This window comes from Micropterus dolomieu, linkage group LG09 (assembly GCF_021292245.1).
Source record: "Micropterus dolomieu isolate WLL.071019.BEF.003 ecotype Adirondacks linkage group LG09, ASM2129224v1, whole genome shotgun sequence".
In the NCBI taxonomy this organism is placed as follows: Eukaryota; Metazoa; Chordata; class Actinopteri; order Centrarchiformes; family Centrarchidae; genus Micropterus; species Micropterus dolomieu.
In genome coordinates this window covers 30,424,458-30,442,505 of record NC_060158.1, presented here as the reverse complement: position 1 = coordinate 30,442,505, position 18,048 = coordinate 30,424,458, and the positions used below count along the sequence as shown (strand labels likewise).

General features: G+C 39.2%; 1 protein-coding gene across 1 annotated transcript in view; it reads left to right on the top strand.

The window, feature by feature from the left end:
* The window catches only part of stx12 (syntaxin 12), a gene marked incomplete at its 5' end in the record, with an annotated part of 20,927 nt that extends 6,251 nt beyond the window's left edge, over positions 1-14,676 (top strand). Inside the window, 8 exon segments of the mRNA XM_046058675.1 lie at positions 1,374-1,473; positions 6,406-6,543; positions 6,658-6,701; positions 9,258-9,363; positions 9,494-9,566; positions 13,051-13,133; positions 13,220-13,255; positions 13,374-14,676. Coding sequence (XP_045914631.1) covers positions 1,374-1,473; positions 6,406-6,543; positions 6,658-6,701; positions 9,258-9,363; positions 9,494-9,566; positions 13,051-13,133; positions 13,220-13,255; positions 13,374-13,412 — 619 coding nt within the window.
* Between the last annotated feature and the right edge of the window lie 3,372 nt (positions 14,677-18,048).

Sequence of the window (18,048 nt, the reverse complement as noted above, 5' to 3'; positions counted from 1 at the left end):
GTGTGTTAAACTGCGACTCTGCCTCCTGGTCTCAACTCTGGGTTGTCATGGATTTGGTCCACTAATAAACTTGGCCAGATTTCTAGAAATGAGAGCTGTTCCTTCCCAAGTGGGATGGATGCCGTCTCTCCGGATCAGACAAAGTCTTCCCCAGAAAGTCTGCCAATGATCAACAAAGCCCATTTCGTTTGCTGGACACCACCTCGACAACCAGCGGCGGAATGACGACATGCAGCTATACATGTCATCACTGGTCAGATTTGGCAGGGGTCCAGAGAAAACTACGGTGTTCGACATTGTTTTTGCATATGTACACACCGACTCAACATTAATCTTAGTGACCTCCGATTGGCGTAACCGGGAGTCATTATCGCCGACGTGAATAACAATCTTACTGTATTTACGTTTATCCTTAGCCAGCAGTTTCAAATAAGACTCAATGTCGCCCGCTCTGGCCCCAGGGATGCACTTAACTATGGCCGCTGGCTTCGCTAACTTCACGTTTCTCAAAATGGAGCTGCCAATGATCAGAGTTGGTTTCTCAGGGGGTGTGTCGCTGAGTGGGGAAAATCTGTTAGAAACGTGAACAGGTTGGTGGTGCCCCGTGGACTTTGAATGCTTACGACTATTCCTCCTTCGGACAGTCACGAAGTTCAGGGCGAGACTGTTAACATACACGTCAGATTTGGTACAGATGTGAGCATGTACACTGAAGTTATAAAAACTTCCTGTTCTGTGGCGAATTGTCAATTTTGGATGCCACACCATGGGCATGTTCGTGGACAAGAACTCACCGTTTGTTCAACTTTTAATCATAAATGGGTTTAGACTGCACAGCGAAAATTTTAAGTTGATCGGACTAATTGCCTAAGAGAAGTTTGTTAAAGTATGAAGTGTGTAAATCGCCTAAAATCCAAAATGACCAGCTTTCTGTTGGGTGTCATCACAGAAATTTCATTCACGTAGGTGAAATTTTGGCCAGCAGCTTCTTTACAAGGGGTGCTAGCAAGCCATTTTACCCATGCATGAGACCCATAAATTACGATATAGATAGACATAGAATACTACACCAAAACCATGTGTTCAATTTTATTTGCCTCATTGCCTGAACAGACAAATAAGTTGCTAGATTTAGTGGGATTTTACTTGCCTTGGGCAATGGGATAGTCCTTATTGTTGAGCCCTGGGTATGTCAAAACAGTTTTAGGTTGTTGCTTAAATTTCATATTTACTAGAACACTGTACTGTCATATGTACTAGAAAGGTGTAATTTATTGTGCAGGGTGATGGGTGATCTTGGTTGCTTGTAGAGCAACTCTCTCATCAGATTGGCTAGCAGTCTTTTGTTATTCTAATCGGTTGTGTTTCCACAGGCAGCAGATACAACACTATACCAACCAACTGGCAAAAGAAACCAACAAGCACCTGAAAGACTTGGGATCAATACCTTTGCCTTCATCACCCTCAGAGCAAGTAAGTGTCAGTCTGCATTCGTTAATACATCACTAGTATACACTGAGTGTGGAAGGTGAGAAATTGTCTGGCAGTCAGCACAGCGAATTCAGTTAACCATTTACGGTTAGATATTTAATTTAATACATCTGCACTTCTCAACCGTACCTCAATTATGTAGTCCTGATATCTGCCTAGGTCCAGTAATAAAACCTTATGTACTGTGTTTGTGTGGAGCTCAAAACATTTACTGTTATCTTCTGATTCTGTGCATTTGTAAAATTCCTTTTATTGATAACTTCCAGTTTTTAAATGTGTATGGTTTATCTCATGCCACGAGATCTCCTGAGGTTAAAACATGGCAACATCTCGTCAGGTTAAAAGCTGTCTCTTGAGATTGACTAACTTGACATTTCCCACATGCTGTCACACCACTCTTTTCTTACCCAGTGAAAAACCATAGACTGTATGTGGAAAGCAAATCTATAACTGATAACGTTGACTTGCGGAGTTAATCAACTCCAACCAGCTGATGCGACAACAGCATACATGGTAATAGCATGATAGTAATCCGGTGCACCCAAGCTTAGCGAATATGTGGGAGAGATTCTGAATGTGCTGAAAGTTTTGAACATGAGCAGAAAACCTGTTGAAACACAGGAGATATTATAAGTGAATTAAAATGAATTCATCATTGAGGTGAAAAGGTGCCACAATCACATTTAAAGAGGTTACTACCCCAAACAAAGACACAAAATAGGAGGGAAGACTAAATCGTGTCTGTGTCAAAGTTAGCTCAACTGCACCAAATCTATTAAGAGGAGTGGTCAAAAATTCAACCAGAAGCTTGCCAGAAGCATGGGGATGGCTACCAAAAGCGCCTAATTGAGGTAAAATGACAAAGGGACATTTAACATTGTGGTTAAATGATTAACAAATATTAAACAAATATTAACATTGCTGTATGTATATTTTTGACCCAGTAGATTTGGTCACATTTTCAGAAGACCTATAATAGACTCATAAAAGAACCAAAATTCATGACCTTATTTTTATTTTCCTTTTTTTTTTTTTTTTCTGACAAAAAATTACGTACTCCAATGTTTCCTTTACAGAAAAATGAGTTGTAGGAATTAACTGCCATGAAATACATGTTCCTTACAAGTGTATGTAAACTTCTGATTACAACTGTAACTACAGACAAACAGCTCGCAGATATATTTAGAATATGTTAAACATTATAGTTTAACGGCTCATTAATGTTAGGGCTGAGCAATAAAACAATAATAATCAACACAATATTATTTCTCAACAATATAACAGATGTTAAATATCATCAATAAATGTTTGAATTCATTTGAATGATGAACTTTTGAATGTTCTACCTTAGATTTGTTAAGTGATCCACTGTTTGGCGTCAAGTGTTGGTCATGTTCTTACCATAAATAACAGTTCATAACACAGTTAATGGTGCGTTCCATTGGACATGGGAAGTCAGAATTTCGGAGTTCAAAATTTCAAATGGAGAAATGAGGACTGTTCACTAGAACTGCCACACTGTATTAGAAATATATCTATAATCATGTCTATCAGCAGAGTAGCCTCCACCACCAAACTACTGTAACATTAAACACAATACTGTGAGCCGGGAGGAAACCGGGAGAGGGCAATGGAAAAATAGGAGGGTTAGCAAGTTGTGAATGTTTTCAGGAGAGGAGAAGTTATTGGGCCTACTTTCATTATTATTAAAGTCATGTAATTAAGGTAACAAATGACCAACTCACTGGTAACACAGCTACACTCTGTATTTTTTCTACATGCTCCAGTAGACTCTGGTCAGCTGATTTAATTTTTTATTTTTTTTTTTCTGTGGTTTTTGTAGTGCAGCAGTGTTGTTAGCAGAGGAGCTGCAGAGTGCCCTTTGTTGGGGAAACTATGCAACGCTCATGACACGAGTGAAGGATCTGTCTCAGTTTCTTTTTTAATAGTCAAATATTGGCATTTAAAAACGCTGATGCTGAGTTAAATGCAATTAGCTCATATTGGCCGATAATACTGGCCAGTCGATAAATCGGTCGGACTCTAAAAATAATACAATTTGCCTATAATTATGCACGCAGTATAATTAATAGTATTCCAGGTTGAAGGAATTAAGGAGACTGATTTATCGGTATAGTTTGGCGTTTATTTACAATTTGGAGTAACCAAAGGAGTCAAAAAGGTACAACAAAAAACAACTTCCCAAAAAAAAGAGGAAGTGCCCAGTTTAGGATACGGTTGAGACAACATGCCAGCAAACTCAAAACGTAGCTCACAGAAAAACAAATGCCACAAAGGAGAAACTAATACAATAATAATTACCATCCTCCCTCCACCGAGAGAGTAAACCCCAGCACGAGGTTCGGACTTGATACACGCTACTACAGGGACTCCACGAACGCCACTGCAGTGTCACCCAGCTCCGGTAAACCGTCTGTCTATACACGTCTGCACTCCACACATTGCCAACTTGGGGACAGGTGTGCACACTAGCCTCCTGGCTACAACATACAGAGAGGGGAGGGCAGGACCTACAGAGGACAGACGAGCAGCAGTACACCTGGGCAGACGCGCACACGGCCTAAGGGCCGTAACACTCATCACACCCCAACTAGGTAGCCAAATGTTCTTGTAGTGGTGGCCGATATGGCAAAAATATCATCATGATTTATTTCAGGCAGGATCGCGATTCGTGATCTACTCACGATTCATTTTCATGTTGGTTTTTAGACTATTATAATTATTGGTATGTTGGTTTAAAAGAGAAAAATAACAGAACTTTATTATTATTATACAATGTAGCCTAATGATTACTTAAAAAGCAACAAAGAACAGATTAATTCTGTTCTTATACATTTTTGGATTTTATTTTCCCATAAATGAATGCGCTATTTGCTTCGGCATATTTAAAAACACAAAGACAGGGAGGAACTTGTTTCAGATATTAATTGGTGTTTAAAGTAGCCAATAGTGCTGAATGTGCGTTACACCTCTCCACCCTGTCATGTAGACTGTGCGGACTGGTTCAGCTCTCAGTGAGTAAACACCAGGACCGAACACAACCTACAGAGGCCAGTTTGATGACAGGGAATACAGGAATGAGGTGGTTTGCTTGCCAGGTTAGGCTCTTGGCACCAAGGGGCTGAGTCAGCATGGGACAACTAGCAGCACGGCTAACGAGATAACTAGCAGATTGTTACTACAGATACAGACTGATACAGTTAGCGGTTTAGCTAAAAGTATCTGTTCATCAAGAAAGTCTGTAAATCACCTTGGTACTATATTCCCTGTTGGTCTCTGTGTTCGGTCCTGTTCACGCCGCTTTCACTGGGAGGCTAATGAGAGCGGTTTCGTTGCTCGCTCGGCTCCGGGTATCCTGGCCTGAAAACCTCCAGTGCTTGAGTAGAGGTGTAACATTAAACACTAACACGGTCCCTAGTTGCTCTGAGTCAGCTATGACTACTAGGCTAACTGAGCTAATTAGATAACGGCTAGCTAGCTCAGGTTAGCGGTTACTTTCGCAACAAGTAACACTTTCTGTTCATCAGTAACCTCTGTAAATCACGGAGAGTTGAGGCAGAGCAGCCAGGGGACATAGGGAACTTTTAATGTTATTTTTATGAGGCCCAACAGTTAAAGTGTTGCCTTTTGGAAAAGGTGGAGGACGCAGGCAGCGAGGGAGCTGACTTGCGATGTTGACAGAGCAGCCGTCAACTCCATGTGTAGCCACAGAACTAAAACTGAAAGACTCTTCACTGTTAGCATGATAGTAACAATCTCTTTGAAAAGGCAGATCGTGGAGCCATTTTAATCATTCACAATCTAATATTGCACACCCCTAGTTCCTTGTTCACTTTGCATCTGATACAAGCATATTGTCTTCTTGTCAGTGACTGTATTTTTGTAAAATCTTTTTCAAATAACTCGCTGGATGTTGTGTTTGTGTGCATTTCGTTTGTTTGATGTTTATTTACTGTTTGTTACTGTTAAAGTTACTTGCGGTTATCTTACCGATACATAAACTAGACTCCATGGCTTAGACTTTGGATTAGATGTGTATTTGGCTTGTTGTTACGCTTTCTACAGTACTGCAAAAAACATGCCACCATATTGAGGTTAACTTGCCCTCTGCCAGAAGACTGGATTCTGCCATATTTCAGCAGAAATGCAAGGTTCAGGTCAGCTGTAAAACTTACAACAAACAGCTGCTTGTTTAATGTGGAATATTTCATTAAGTTTATAACTAACTAATAGAAGCTTTTAGAGCTGGCAAATCTAAAAATATGTCTGTTTCAATTCACCAAATCACAGCTTCTCCAAAAGTCTGATTTAATTGTTATGGTAAATTGAAAAAGTGTTTTGGCATGGTAAAAATTCTAAATGTGACACTCTTTATCTTTATGAATTTCCTCCTTGTTTTTCTAATGCCTTGTGCACACTACAGGATTTTCAAATCTTAATTCATTTTTAAAACGTGGGATACCACAGACTACCAATCATGGAGGCAGTCTGTCATCGTCAACTTGTTGCTCAAAAAATAGAATCAAACTGTATAACTCGAGGCTGAGAAGAGGAAATCAACATGATTTACAGTTGATAGCGCGAGCAGATTGTCACCCTGGTCTCTCTGGCTGTTGCAGGTTTCTGATCAATATTCCATCGCTGTTCTTTTCACAGTACCGGAAATTATCCAAGTCTCCCCGGTGTCGAAATGTAAATATTAAACATGTTTGATATTTATGATTTGACCATCATTTGGGCAGATAATCTGTTCAGGCCAGCCTCAGATTGGCAGCACCCCAGCAACTGTCAGGAGGGGAAAATTGGCTCCACAATCCTCCCAGTTATCATATTGTTTCGGGCCAGCATAACCGGTCTCATACCACCTGTCTCCCTTTTCTCTGTGGTCTCCAGAGGCAGCAAAAGATCCAGAGGGACAGACTGATGAATGATTTCTCAGCAGCTCTCAACAACTTCCAAGGAATCCAGCGGCGTGCAGCAGAGAAGGAGAAGGAGTCTGTAGCCAGAGCAAGAGCTGGATCTCGCCTATCAGTAAGTAGAGTCAGTGGTTGGTGATGAAACTTCAGATTCATGTGAGTCATGTTTTGACAACCTGTGCTTTGCTGACTTGACTTTGGCAATAGTGGGTTTTTCCTTCTCCTGCAGACTGAAGACAGTTCTCGGGATGAAAAGCTTGTGTCTTTTGATAAGTAAGTGACTGTCATTCATTCAAGGTTTCTTCTAGTCTGGCAATTTAAGCAATATGGAACTTGGTAGACACAAGGTGTATAATGGTGACCCATAGATTAATAATGAATAAATACAGACAAGAAGATATAGCCTTTAATGCTGTAATCTTTTTAATTTCATCACTAGTGCACATCTGTAAAAAGCATCTAATGCATCTAATTTCTACCTCATGGTACCAGCTCGCCTCGTCTCGCCTCTACTTGCCTTTTTTGGTTTTCCAGTGGGAAAAAGTTGTCTGATCACACGGACCACTGCAGCCAACACAGCAGACTGCTATTCTGTCTTTACATTGAATAATGTTGAAATGTTTTACTGAAATCAAGAGACAGCTGGTGTGTCACGTTGAAAGGTATGTTGCGGCAGTTTCGTCCAGCGTTGCTATGATGACCAGCTACGTTGAGGAAGTACTGTATCTGCAATGGAAAACATGGGACGGTGGGCCAACAGCGAGTCGAGTAGAGTTGAAGCAAGTTGAGCTGGTACCAGCAATGGAGAAACACCATATTGTCTTTTGAGAACATGAAATAACCCCAAAGAATACTATTTCCTATTACAGTAGACATTGCCCTCACAAATCCTGTTAGTGCCAGCGAAGCAGTCCTTTAGTTTATATATACAGTCAACATGAAACTTGTCGCCAGTAGATAGGCCTACCTGTGTTTGACAGTCAAAAATCCATTTAAAGTGACAAAATAAACACAAATCAAAGTTTGGGTAGTTGCTGTATTTTTTTTTTTTTTTTTTTGCATGGACAGTGTGTTTCCATCTCCAATAGAAAAGGCTCCATTGCACCTCTTCATGAAAACTAATGACAGAGCTTTCCATTTAGCATTGGCATATGCTGCTCTCTGCTGCTCAACATTGTAATGCAATACACCTTCACTTTGTTTCTGTGTTGTGATTTGACTTTAATGTGGCATGGGAAATGAATGGCAATGAAAAAGTCTTTCAGTTATTAAGACTAAAAGCTAAATCATTGTCCTTTTAACAGTTTTTCATTTACAATGTGGATTGTATTCCACTTTATTTCTATTTTAAATCTTTCAAAGGCCATCACTTAAACAGATAAAACACAGCAATGTTGCATATTGCATGTGAAAGTGTTAAACAATAATTAGTGACTTTTGCAAAACATTCTCTTTGTGTTTATGTAGTAGGCTTTGGCGGTATCTATTTTACCATCTTCAGATTTCTCCAGGTAATACGGTATTTGTGTAAACAAGAATCATCCTTCTAGTGACAAATCTGGCATTTATAAAGAGGTGGTATTATGCTTTTTGGCCATTTCCCTCTCCTTTATTGAGTTATATACCTTTTTTGTACATGTAATAGGCTTACAAAGTGAAAGTCCATCCCAAAGGGAGTTCCCATCTCCCACAGAAAGCACTGCTCTGAACTGCCTGAAAACAGGTTGTGTGTAGTCCAGCCATTTCCCTTTCATCCCTGTGACGACACAGATATAAAAAACACCAGTGGAAAAACACTGAGCTGCAGCACACACCTCCTCTCACTAGCTACCCTCCAGGCAGTCAATGGACATAAAGTTGTTTCTGTGATGTAGAGACAGAGCTCAGTTAAAACTTTATGGATGAAAGATACTTTTGTTACAAATTAACCAGCACTCTGAAACTCTTGCTCCAGTCCGTGTTGCCAATCTGGTCGGCAACATATAGCCTACAGCAGAATCAAAGCTGTTGACCTGCTTCTCTCTGACCCACCCTTCTCTGCTTCTGATTGGCTAGTAGTCCTTAACTAGGAACTGCGCATGTGCAACTCACAACAAAGATCATTTAGAGACAAGATGCATCACTCCGTAGCTAAAGAAAGCCTTCAACACTGGGTGAAAAGAGGAGCTGCAGCAATGTGCAGTATGACCAAAAATATGGTGTTTTTTGAAAATTAAACCATGTAAACCTATTACATGGTTTAATTGTTGTATTGTACATGGTACAACAACTAAACAGGATTTTGAACTTGAAAATGAGCATAAAAGTGAAGGGGGTTATTGCTTTGTCACGTTAAAGATGATATAAGGCTGTTTCATGCACACTGCCTGCCTAAGATGAGGGTGTACTATACAAAGTACTTTTCGTAGAGAAAAAGGCAAGTCGAGTTAAACCTTACTATGCAGTGTAAATTCAGCTTTTCTCAGCTCAATGGCTTGTTCCAGCAGTAGATTGATATCTGGTGGCGCGTGCTGTGCACTATCCTACAATACGTCATTGCAATATCATTTTAATAGAAAGGGAGTGTCTGTGGTTTTGATAGTATCAAAATATATCATAATACCTTGATACTGCCCAAGCCGATTATGTAGTAAAAACAAAAATTGTTTTTCAAAGTACATCATGATACAGCACAAAGTGCAAAAGCAAGAGAAAACAAGACTGAAAACAGTGTAAACAGCAGGAAGTTTAGTTTAGTTTGTGGACACAGTATTTTGGAGCTGTGATCGGTATTCTGTTTTAACCATAAAAGACTATGTTACATTTTTATTTGTTGCTGTTTGTGTAAAGCCAAGAGGACTGGGGTCAGATGACCACCCAGACAGAGGAGGTGGCCATCACAGAGGAGGACCTGGAGCTCATCAAAGAGAGAGAAACCAACATCAGACAGCTGGAGGTCAGCTATTACTTACTATTTCTAATAATACATACCAGGACACAGTGGAACACCATCAGCCTCCCACCATGACTACTGTCCTTGGACCACACACACCTGCCACAGCTGATGCCTGCTTTTTCCGTTTCAGTCTGACATCATGGATGTAAACCAGATCTTCAAGGACCTGGCCGTGATGATCCACGATCAGGGAGAAATGATTGGTGAGTAGCACTCGGGTGGTTGTTATTAGGGTTCTGTGGACCTGAAAAACACACTTTTTTTTTTTTTTTTGCACATTAAAACAGCCAGTCCTGTTATTTTCCGTTCAAATCCACAAAGCAGTAGCATCGAGACCGAATCCAATTTAGAAATGGTTAAAAATAAGAGTGTGCCGATCGATCAGTCACCGATCGTAATGGGCCGATAATTGCTTTAACTAGTTTGATCGGTGGTCTCTAAAAAGGTCAATCAGATGATGCAATACTCGCCAGACAAATTTTTAACCCGCAGCTAAAATTGTCAGTCAGCGGTCTGAGCAGTTTTCAAAGCTAGCTAGCACCAAAGTCCTTTTCAGACAGGAAACGATTGATGCGCCAGTTAATCATTTACAGCGTTGTGCAGCAATCAGACATGTAGCAACAAGCAGGAGCGATCATGTGAAACTGTCGTGGTCATCTCACACACATGCCCACTAGAGCGCATAAGGCAGAGAGAGACTGATCCTTCAGTGCGAGTTTCCTGATGCGCTCTTGCTCTCTCTCAAAAGGAGGAGATCAGCTCTGATAGGCATCTAAAACGCTGCTGTGGACAGAGAAGATCGTAACATTACCCCACTCCTCTCTCTACTCCTCTAATGTCAACCCTCCCGTTTTCCTTGGGAAACCTGCTGGCCGTATTTCAGAATCAAAAATACTTTGTCACAATTGTCATGGCATGAGGAATAGAAATGGTAATAAAAGGTAGATAGAGTATATAAATATAAGAGTATAAATTAAAAATCAGAAAAATATAAAGGAGTGTGGGTATGTACAATATTTACATTATTAAAAATTAAGGTGAACCAAAAAGGACTAGTGAATAAATAGCAGCAGAGAATATGGCACATTAATTATTAGTGTTTGCAACTCTCTCCTCTGGTAAAGCTGGTGGCAGTGTGTAAAACATTAACTGTAACATTGACGGGAAGTTAACAGCACCTGCCAATAAAAGCTGAAGAAAAAGAACGGCATATTTCATTCACAAATGAATAAAAATAGATGACGTGCGAACCGTAAAAATTGACGATGTGTGAGTAAAGGCTAGAACTAAAAGTAGCCCCAAAATGTTCTGCATTAAGGTTATGATAATTGACATGTTAGTTACCATTTATAAATCGGAGACCAATGTAGACTGTGCTTCTTGCACAAGGATTTAATAAATGAAAACAACCTACTAAATTAATGACATTATAATGAAATATAGTAACTATAAGTAATATTAACAATATACTAACAGTACAGAATGGAATTAACACAGTACTTTTATTTAAATTTCCCTTATTTTGAAATCTCAATGTCTCTCTACCCCCTAAAGCCCATAGAACCTGCCTGAGCTTTCCAGAACAAAAAGCGGCTACTTCAGTTTATCAATGACTCATTTTGGCTGTAGCATTTTTTGTTACAGTTTTTGTAGTTTAAGTAAATTTATAAAGATGCTGTTTGTTCTGTTTTAATTAATTGCACAGGAACATTTGTTAAGCTATAAGATGTTTGCAGAAACCAGGCAAAGGCTTCTAACTATCTAAATATTAATTGTAGGGCTGGGCACGTTAACACGTTATTGCCGAAACCAACATCTGCACCCTGTGTTCAATGTTGCTTTAACTCTACCTGGTCTGTGCTTGTAAAATGTCCACCGCGACTTGTAACGTCATTTCAAGTTTTTAACAGAGTGAAGTCTGTGCGAGTGAACACACTCACTGCCCCGCTACACAGTGGAAAATGGCTTTGTTTTAATATCTGATTTGATTACATTAATGTTTAAGTTGAGATTTACAAGTAATATTTCATTGCTACTGTGTAAAGGGAATACTGCTGATAAAAAGCACCTTATTTGTTTAAAGTGTTTGCAAACCACATGTTATTACACTTTTGTATATTTAAATTAAAATTGCGCAATACACTACTTTAGAATTCGTTTTTCAATTTCACGCATAACAATGTGATTAATTGCAAATTTTAATTGCGAAAAACCTTGCCTCCGACCAGCTAATATCTGGGAGTATTTTGGATAGAGACCCAACAATATGGTGCTCTCAGCTCTGCAAATTGGAAATTTACTGCTTAACACAGCACTAAAACTGCTGTGCACAAACACATGAAGCAAAATCATCTCGGAACGCTAGACAGCAGCAAGAAAGCGCCACAAATCCTGTTCACGTTTTGTCCCCTGAAAAGGAGCGTGTTTCTGTTAGTAGCAGTCACTGAACATTGATTTTTTTCTAAATGTTTCTTCATCGCCCCCATGTTAAAAGTAATTTCTGCGTCTGACTTTCCTAACTTTTGTTATGTTAGAAACGGAGGGGCTGATGCCACAGTCCTCCCTTCCCATGGTCATACTCATTATCGTCATACAGTTATCAGTTCTTACTTTTGCATTCAAATCCATTATTATCTAAATATCACGTCCTGGAGTGCCTTCTAATTCTGCTTGTAACTGGTCAGAAAGGCCACCTCCATCTTGGCCAACCCGGAGTCAGAGTCCTGTTAGCAGCTGCTGTAAGCCCCCTTGGTACTGTATGAAAGGTGCAGTCTGGAGGCTGTGTCCGGTTCCAGATCCAGTCATTTTCACTAGGAGGCTACTGAGTTGCCTACTCGCCCCGTCTCCAGTTCTGATGCTCATTCCAGCGCTACTCCCCGAAAGCGTTCCTCACTGGATCCCCCACCCTGGGTCCCCCACCCTGGTCCTGAAAATCCTTTCCTCCCAGCAGTCCAAAGCTTCTGTGCTTGTGATGTAAACAAACACTTCCCCAGTTTTCAGAGCCAGCTAATACACACAAATCAATATTCAGCCATACATGCCCAGCTGGTTTGTGCCAATCAGGGCCTTTTGTTAATCATTTTGGGGCTATGACTCTCTCCCATTCTGCCTTGAGGCTGTAGGAACCACATGTAACCTGCATTCTGTGAGTGCTCTGGTGGGGTAGTAAGCTACTATGAGCTCTTTAAGATAAGATGGTGCCTGACCATTAAGAGCTTTGTAGGTGAGCAGAAAGATTTTAAATTCTAATCTGGATTTTCCAGGGAGCCAGTGCAGAGAAGCTAAAACAGGAGAGATATGATCTCTTTTCCTGGTTCCTGTCAGTAACAGAAATAAAATGTGATTTATATGACATTTTGCTGATGTGCTACAGCTATGGTCGAGGTTTGGTTAAGTTTAGGAAAACAAATAACTTGTTGGTAGGACGCTGGGATGTGATGAGGGGCTCTGCCGTCTGTTGTCTCCTATAATAGGTAGGGGTGGTGATGGAGCAGTGGATAAGACATGTCTTTGTCATGTAGTTTTCCTTTTTTCTGCTCACTGAAAGTGAAAAGTAAAAAAAGAGAGAGCAGAAGTTAAGAGATGCTGTTGATATTTTGGATACTACAAACCTGAACCATTTATACTGGAAGAATCATGTGACTTCATAAGTTCCCAGCTTACCTTGCTGTATGTTCTACCCTGCAGACAGCATTGAGGCAAATGTGGAGAATGCTGAAGTTCATGTAGAACGAGGAACAGAGCAACTCCAGAGAGCCGCCTACTACCAGGTGAGTCTTCAGCAGTCACTTTTAAGTACTGTCATTCAGTGAAGTCCCTGCCAATAACCCTCCTGTCTCTACTTTCTTTATCACAGCAAAAGTCCCGGAAGAAGATGTGTATCCTTGCTATGGTTTGTTCCATTGTGCTTGTCATACTTGGCATCATTATTTGGCAAGCTGCTAAGTGAGTAGACGCCCACAACCGATGTGTCACTACTATATTTTACTCTGCCCCTTCCCATCTGCAAGTACCTGCTTGGAATCATGAGAAGAACAAGAAGAGGCTGATCACTTCACCAAGGTCAGCAGAGGAGATCTATGCAGAGGGATAGTCAATGTGGAAAACATTTCATCTGAACTGATCAAGCTTATTTTTGAAAAATAGCTGAAAAAAGTCCCTTTTTTAAACTGAGATGAAGGAGAGGATGGAGGACTGAGGTAGAGTAGGGGAGTTATTTAAGAGATGAGATTCCTTAATTTGCTTTATTCACTCATTTCTTCTGTTATTTACTGCACTAACACTAGATGTTACAGTATTTCAAATGTTAAAATGTTATTGGCAATTATTTGAGAACAGGCATGGTCGGGGGAGGGAGGAGATTGTGCAAATTTGTGGTTTTTAGGGGCTGTAAATATTTTTTTGTTGCCTGTTGTTGTGGCATGTTCTGATGTAATGTGTGTGTAGTGCCACAGGACCCGCTGTGGCTCCTGACCTTCACAGTAACATTACATGGGACCTATTTAACTTTTGGTGATGATGGCAGCCGTGGTTGTAAAATACATATTGTAAAATGAACAGATTACCCATATGAATCAAATTTTGTCTGTAAATATTGTGCTGCATTATATTCTGCTAAGAACATTGTGGAAGATGAATAATTAATCTCAGAAATGAATCCAGTCTCAAACCAAAACATTTTTAAATTAATTTCTATGACTCCCAGTATCCATAATAAATGTAATAAACACTTCTGCGTGCTCAGAGTAAAATTTTGTTCTTAAAGGTAAACTAAGGTTTATTACAATTTGCATTTTATTTTTTATGATTTTACCCATAATTTCATCAGTTATGATGATTTTAAACTCGCCAAAGTAAATGCTAAGATCTGGAAACATGCATCATCAATAAAAAATGGCTCCAATGGGTCAAGAAACACTGCATAAATGTTTTGTTAAGACTTGGTTTCAGTTCACAAATAACATCAGAGAGCTGTCCTTGGTGAGTTAGGACTGAGTGACAAGCAGATTGCTCTTACACACACAGACAGACAAGAAAATATATATTTAGGAAATGTATATTGAGAATAATCTGTATACGGGCCAACACACTAGTCACACAAGTAAAGATCCAATTTGTGACATAATTAAAGCATAACTGAAATCAAATGTTCGCATGATTGATATTACAGTATGTTGGCAAGGCTGTGAAATATAAGAATTCTGGTGAGTTTGAAAGAACTATATTCAGACAATATGTTTGATATGAAAAATTGTGTATTTCCAAATTAAAAAATGTAAACCTTTCTAATTAAAGGAAAGGATATATGGAGAACAGTGGGGTTTTTTTTATTTATTTTTTATATTTTGTCTTGATTTAGAATTGCATATTGTCACTTTACACAGTTTTGGGGCAATGTACCTTTTCCACTTTCCCCAAATTTCCTCAAATTGTTTTCTGTAGCCTCACAGAGAAAGTGATTCTTTCCATCACAAAGATCTTGTGAATAATATCATACCAGTCATCCAAGCCATTTCTTTGTAATTGCTTTCCTAGCTGCGCTTCCAGCTACACTCAGTAAACCAAACAGGTATTTTGTTTTACTATTAGCAGATGTTGAATGTAGAAACCCAAAGAGTAGTTCATCCCAATTAAAGGGAACTTTTAGTCCCAAATATTTTCACTAGTTCTGTGTAGATCTTACGCCAGAAAACATTACAATTGGAGATTTGCCTCCTGAGAGCCACATTTTCTCCAGCAGCTGGAGGAACCTGAGTGATGAGACTGCTGAACAGGTGAAAGAAAATATCTGCTGAGACTCAGCAGATATTGTTTCCAGCTTCCAGCCAAATACTCTCCAAGAGGTTGAGTTTGATATCTCCCATTGAAATTTACAATATTTTGTCCAGATTTCCTCTGTAATACGGCTGTTAGTTTCCCTATCCCATTTTTGTTTAATGTAAGTGCTACTAGTTTTCTTAATTCCTTGTAGTGCCTTGTAAAGTCTTTAGATTATTCTAAGCCCCGAGTTAGCCCCATAGGCACTAATAAATACATTTAACAAATCATTCTTAAACACTTTTTGGCTTTCAGGAATAGAACTACTAATATGGTGACCTACCTGAAGAAATCTAAAGATGTCACTATTGTTAAAATGTGCTTGAAGAACTCAAAGATGTCACTATTGTTAAAAATGTGCAGTATGAAGAGAGACCTTGTTTGGCCCATCTCTTATAACTAATATCTGATTTACTTGGAGTAAAGTCGAGGTCGTACGAACACCATCTCAGGATCTTTATCTCTTCAAATAGGCCATTTTTACCAACAAATACTAACCAAATTTTCAGACTTAAGTTGATCCATTTATTGCTTGTTTCTATGAAGTTTCTAATCAATCTTTTATCTCCTAACCTTGCCTGAATAGGAATTTCCTCAAATTCTTTCCATCTTGCCTGGTAATTGGAGTTGCACCAACAAAGCAAAATCCTCAATTGGGCCGAAATATAATAATCTTTTAAACATGGAAGTGCTAGGCCCCCCCTTATCCTTGGTTTTCTCACCTGCCAAATAAATCTCAATAGTAGCTTGTCCCAATCATTAAAATGTTTATCTCTTGTTTCAACTGGAAAGAGTCTGAAATAGGTACAGTATTCTAAATAATATGTTCATTTTTACAGATTCAATGCGTGACTCAAAACTCAAAATTGGAATTAAATTTGACCTCCTTATATCTTCCTATATTTTCTGATTCAGTTGGTTGACATTTAAGTCATACAACTTTGTTGAATCTTTAGAGCTTATATTCTGGATAGGGCAATAATTAAAACAAAGCGTTTGAGTCTTTTGAATGTTTAGTATGTATCCCGAGACTGTGCCAAAAACATCTAAAAAAGAGTTCAGTTTCAGTGTGTGACAGATTAAAATGTCATCCGCAAACAGGGAAATTTTATGTTATATATATTTTATGTACCTGTAATGCTATTTACTTGTGATGAAAGTTTGATGGAATCCAAATTTCTGTAGTGCTCTATATAAAAACTCCCAGTACTACAGGCAGTACTACTCTCAGTAGTACTGCCTGTAGTACAAGCTTTTGCTTGCCCATTATTTTAAATTATCTACACTTACTTAAAATACTCTTTTTATAGAAACTGAGTTATATCAGGCAACTTTTAATTATTTTGGTCGGTGGCTCGTCGTTCTATTTTCTGCCATCACATAGTCCGCCAGACCGGAAGTCCAAACTGTTTTTTAATGAATGAGAGATCAAGGGAGACAATGGAGATTTCATGAATCAAGATCAGACGTTTCATAAACTTTAAATAACCACTGTGTAATCTTTATCATTGATTTGCAGAGGTTGTTTGTGTGGGACACTACATTGGAGGAATAATTATGCATTGGCAGTAGATGAATGTATTTCCTCAATACATTGTATAAAACATTTAAAAAACTGCTTATTTGGGGTTTTTTGGCTACACATATTTAGGGCCCGAGCACGACTGTGCGAGGTCCCTATTGAATCTGCTCGGATTATATTTTTTTTTTTTTTTTTTTTTTTTTTTTTTTTTTTTTGTGAATGTGAGCAAAACACTCACAAGTAGATATTTCCCTTGATCATTGATAATAATTAATGTAGAGATAATTAACGTATTGAAATTTACTACTTGAGAATGTTGAACAGTACTACATTATCAGATTTTCACACATAGACTTTTGCTGACTCAAAAAAAACACATCTTATGGTTTGATACAAACATTACACCATATTTCCTAAGTGAGTTCTAAGTTACTGTTTCAGGTTTTAAATGTAGTGTGCAATGATGAGAATAATAATCACTGTAACTAAAACAAATTGGAATCAGCTAAGAAATTAAGAATGCTTTACTGCTGTATTTAGGGCCCGAGCACGACCGTGCGAGGTCCCTATTGAATTTGCTCGGATTATTTATTAGGGCCCGAGCACGACCGTGTGAGGTCCCTATTGAATTTGCTCGGATTATATTTAGGGCCCGAGCACGACCGTGCGAGGTCCCTATTGAATTTGCTCGGATTATTATTTTTTTTTTTAGGGCCCGAGCACGACTGTGCGAGGTCCCTATTGAATTTGCTCGGATTATATATATTTAGGGCCCGAGCACGACCGTGCGAGGTCCCTATTGAATCTGCTCGGATTATTTTTTTTTTTTTTTTTTAGGGCCCGAGCACGACCGTGCGAGGTCCCTATTGAATCTGCTCGGATTATTAGGGCCCGAGCACGACCGTGTGAGGTCCCTATTGAATTTGCTCGGATTATATTTAGGGCCCGAGCACGACCGTGCGAGGTCCCTATTGAATTTGCTCGGATTATTATTTTTTTTTTTAGGGCCCGAGCACGACTGTGCGAGGTCCCTATTGAATTTGCTCGGATTATATATATTTAGGGCCCGAGCACGACCGTGCGAGGTCCCTATTGAATCTGCTCGGATTATTTTTTTTTTTTTTTTTTAGGGCCCGAGCACGACCGTGCGAGGTCCCTATTGAATCTGCTCGGATTATTAGGGCCCGAGCACGACCGTGCGAGGTCCCTATTGAATCTGCTCGGATTATATATTTTTTTTTTTTTTTTTTTTTCTGCAAAGTAGGCCCAAATGACATGGCCTAAACATACTCGAAAACTCACCAAAATTTGCAAACATGTCAGAACCGGTGAAAAATTTCGTATTC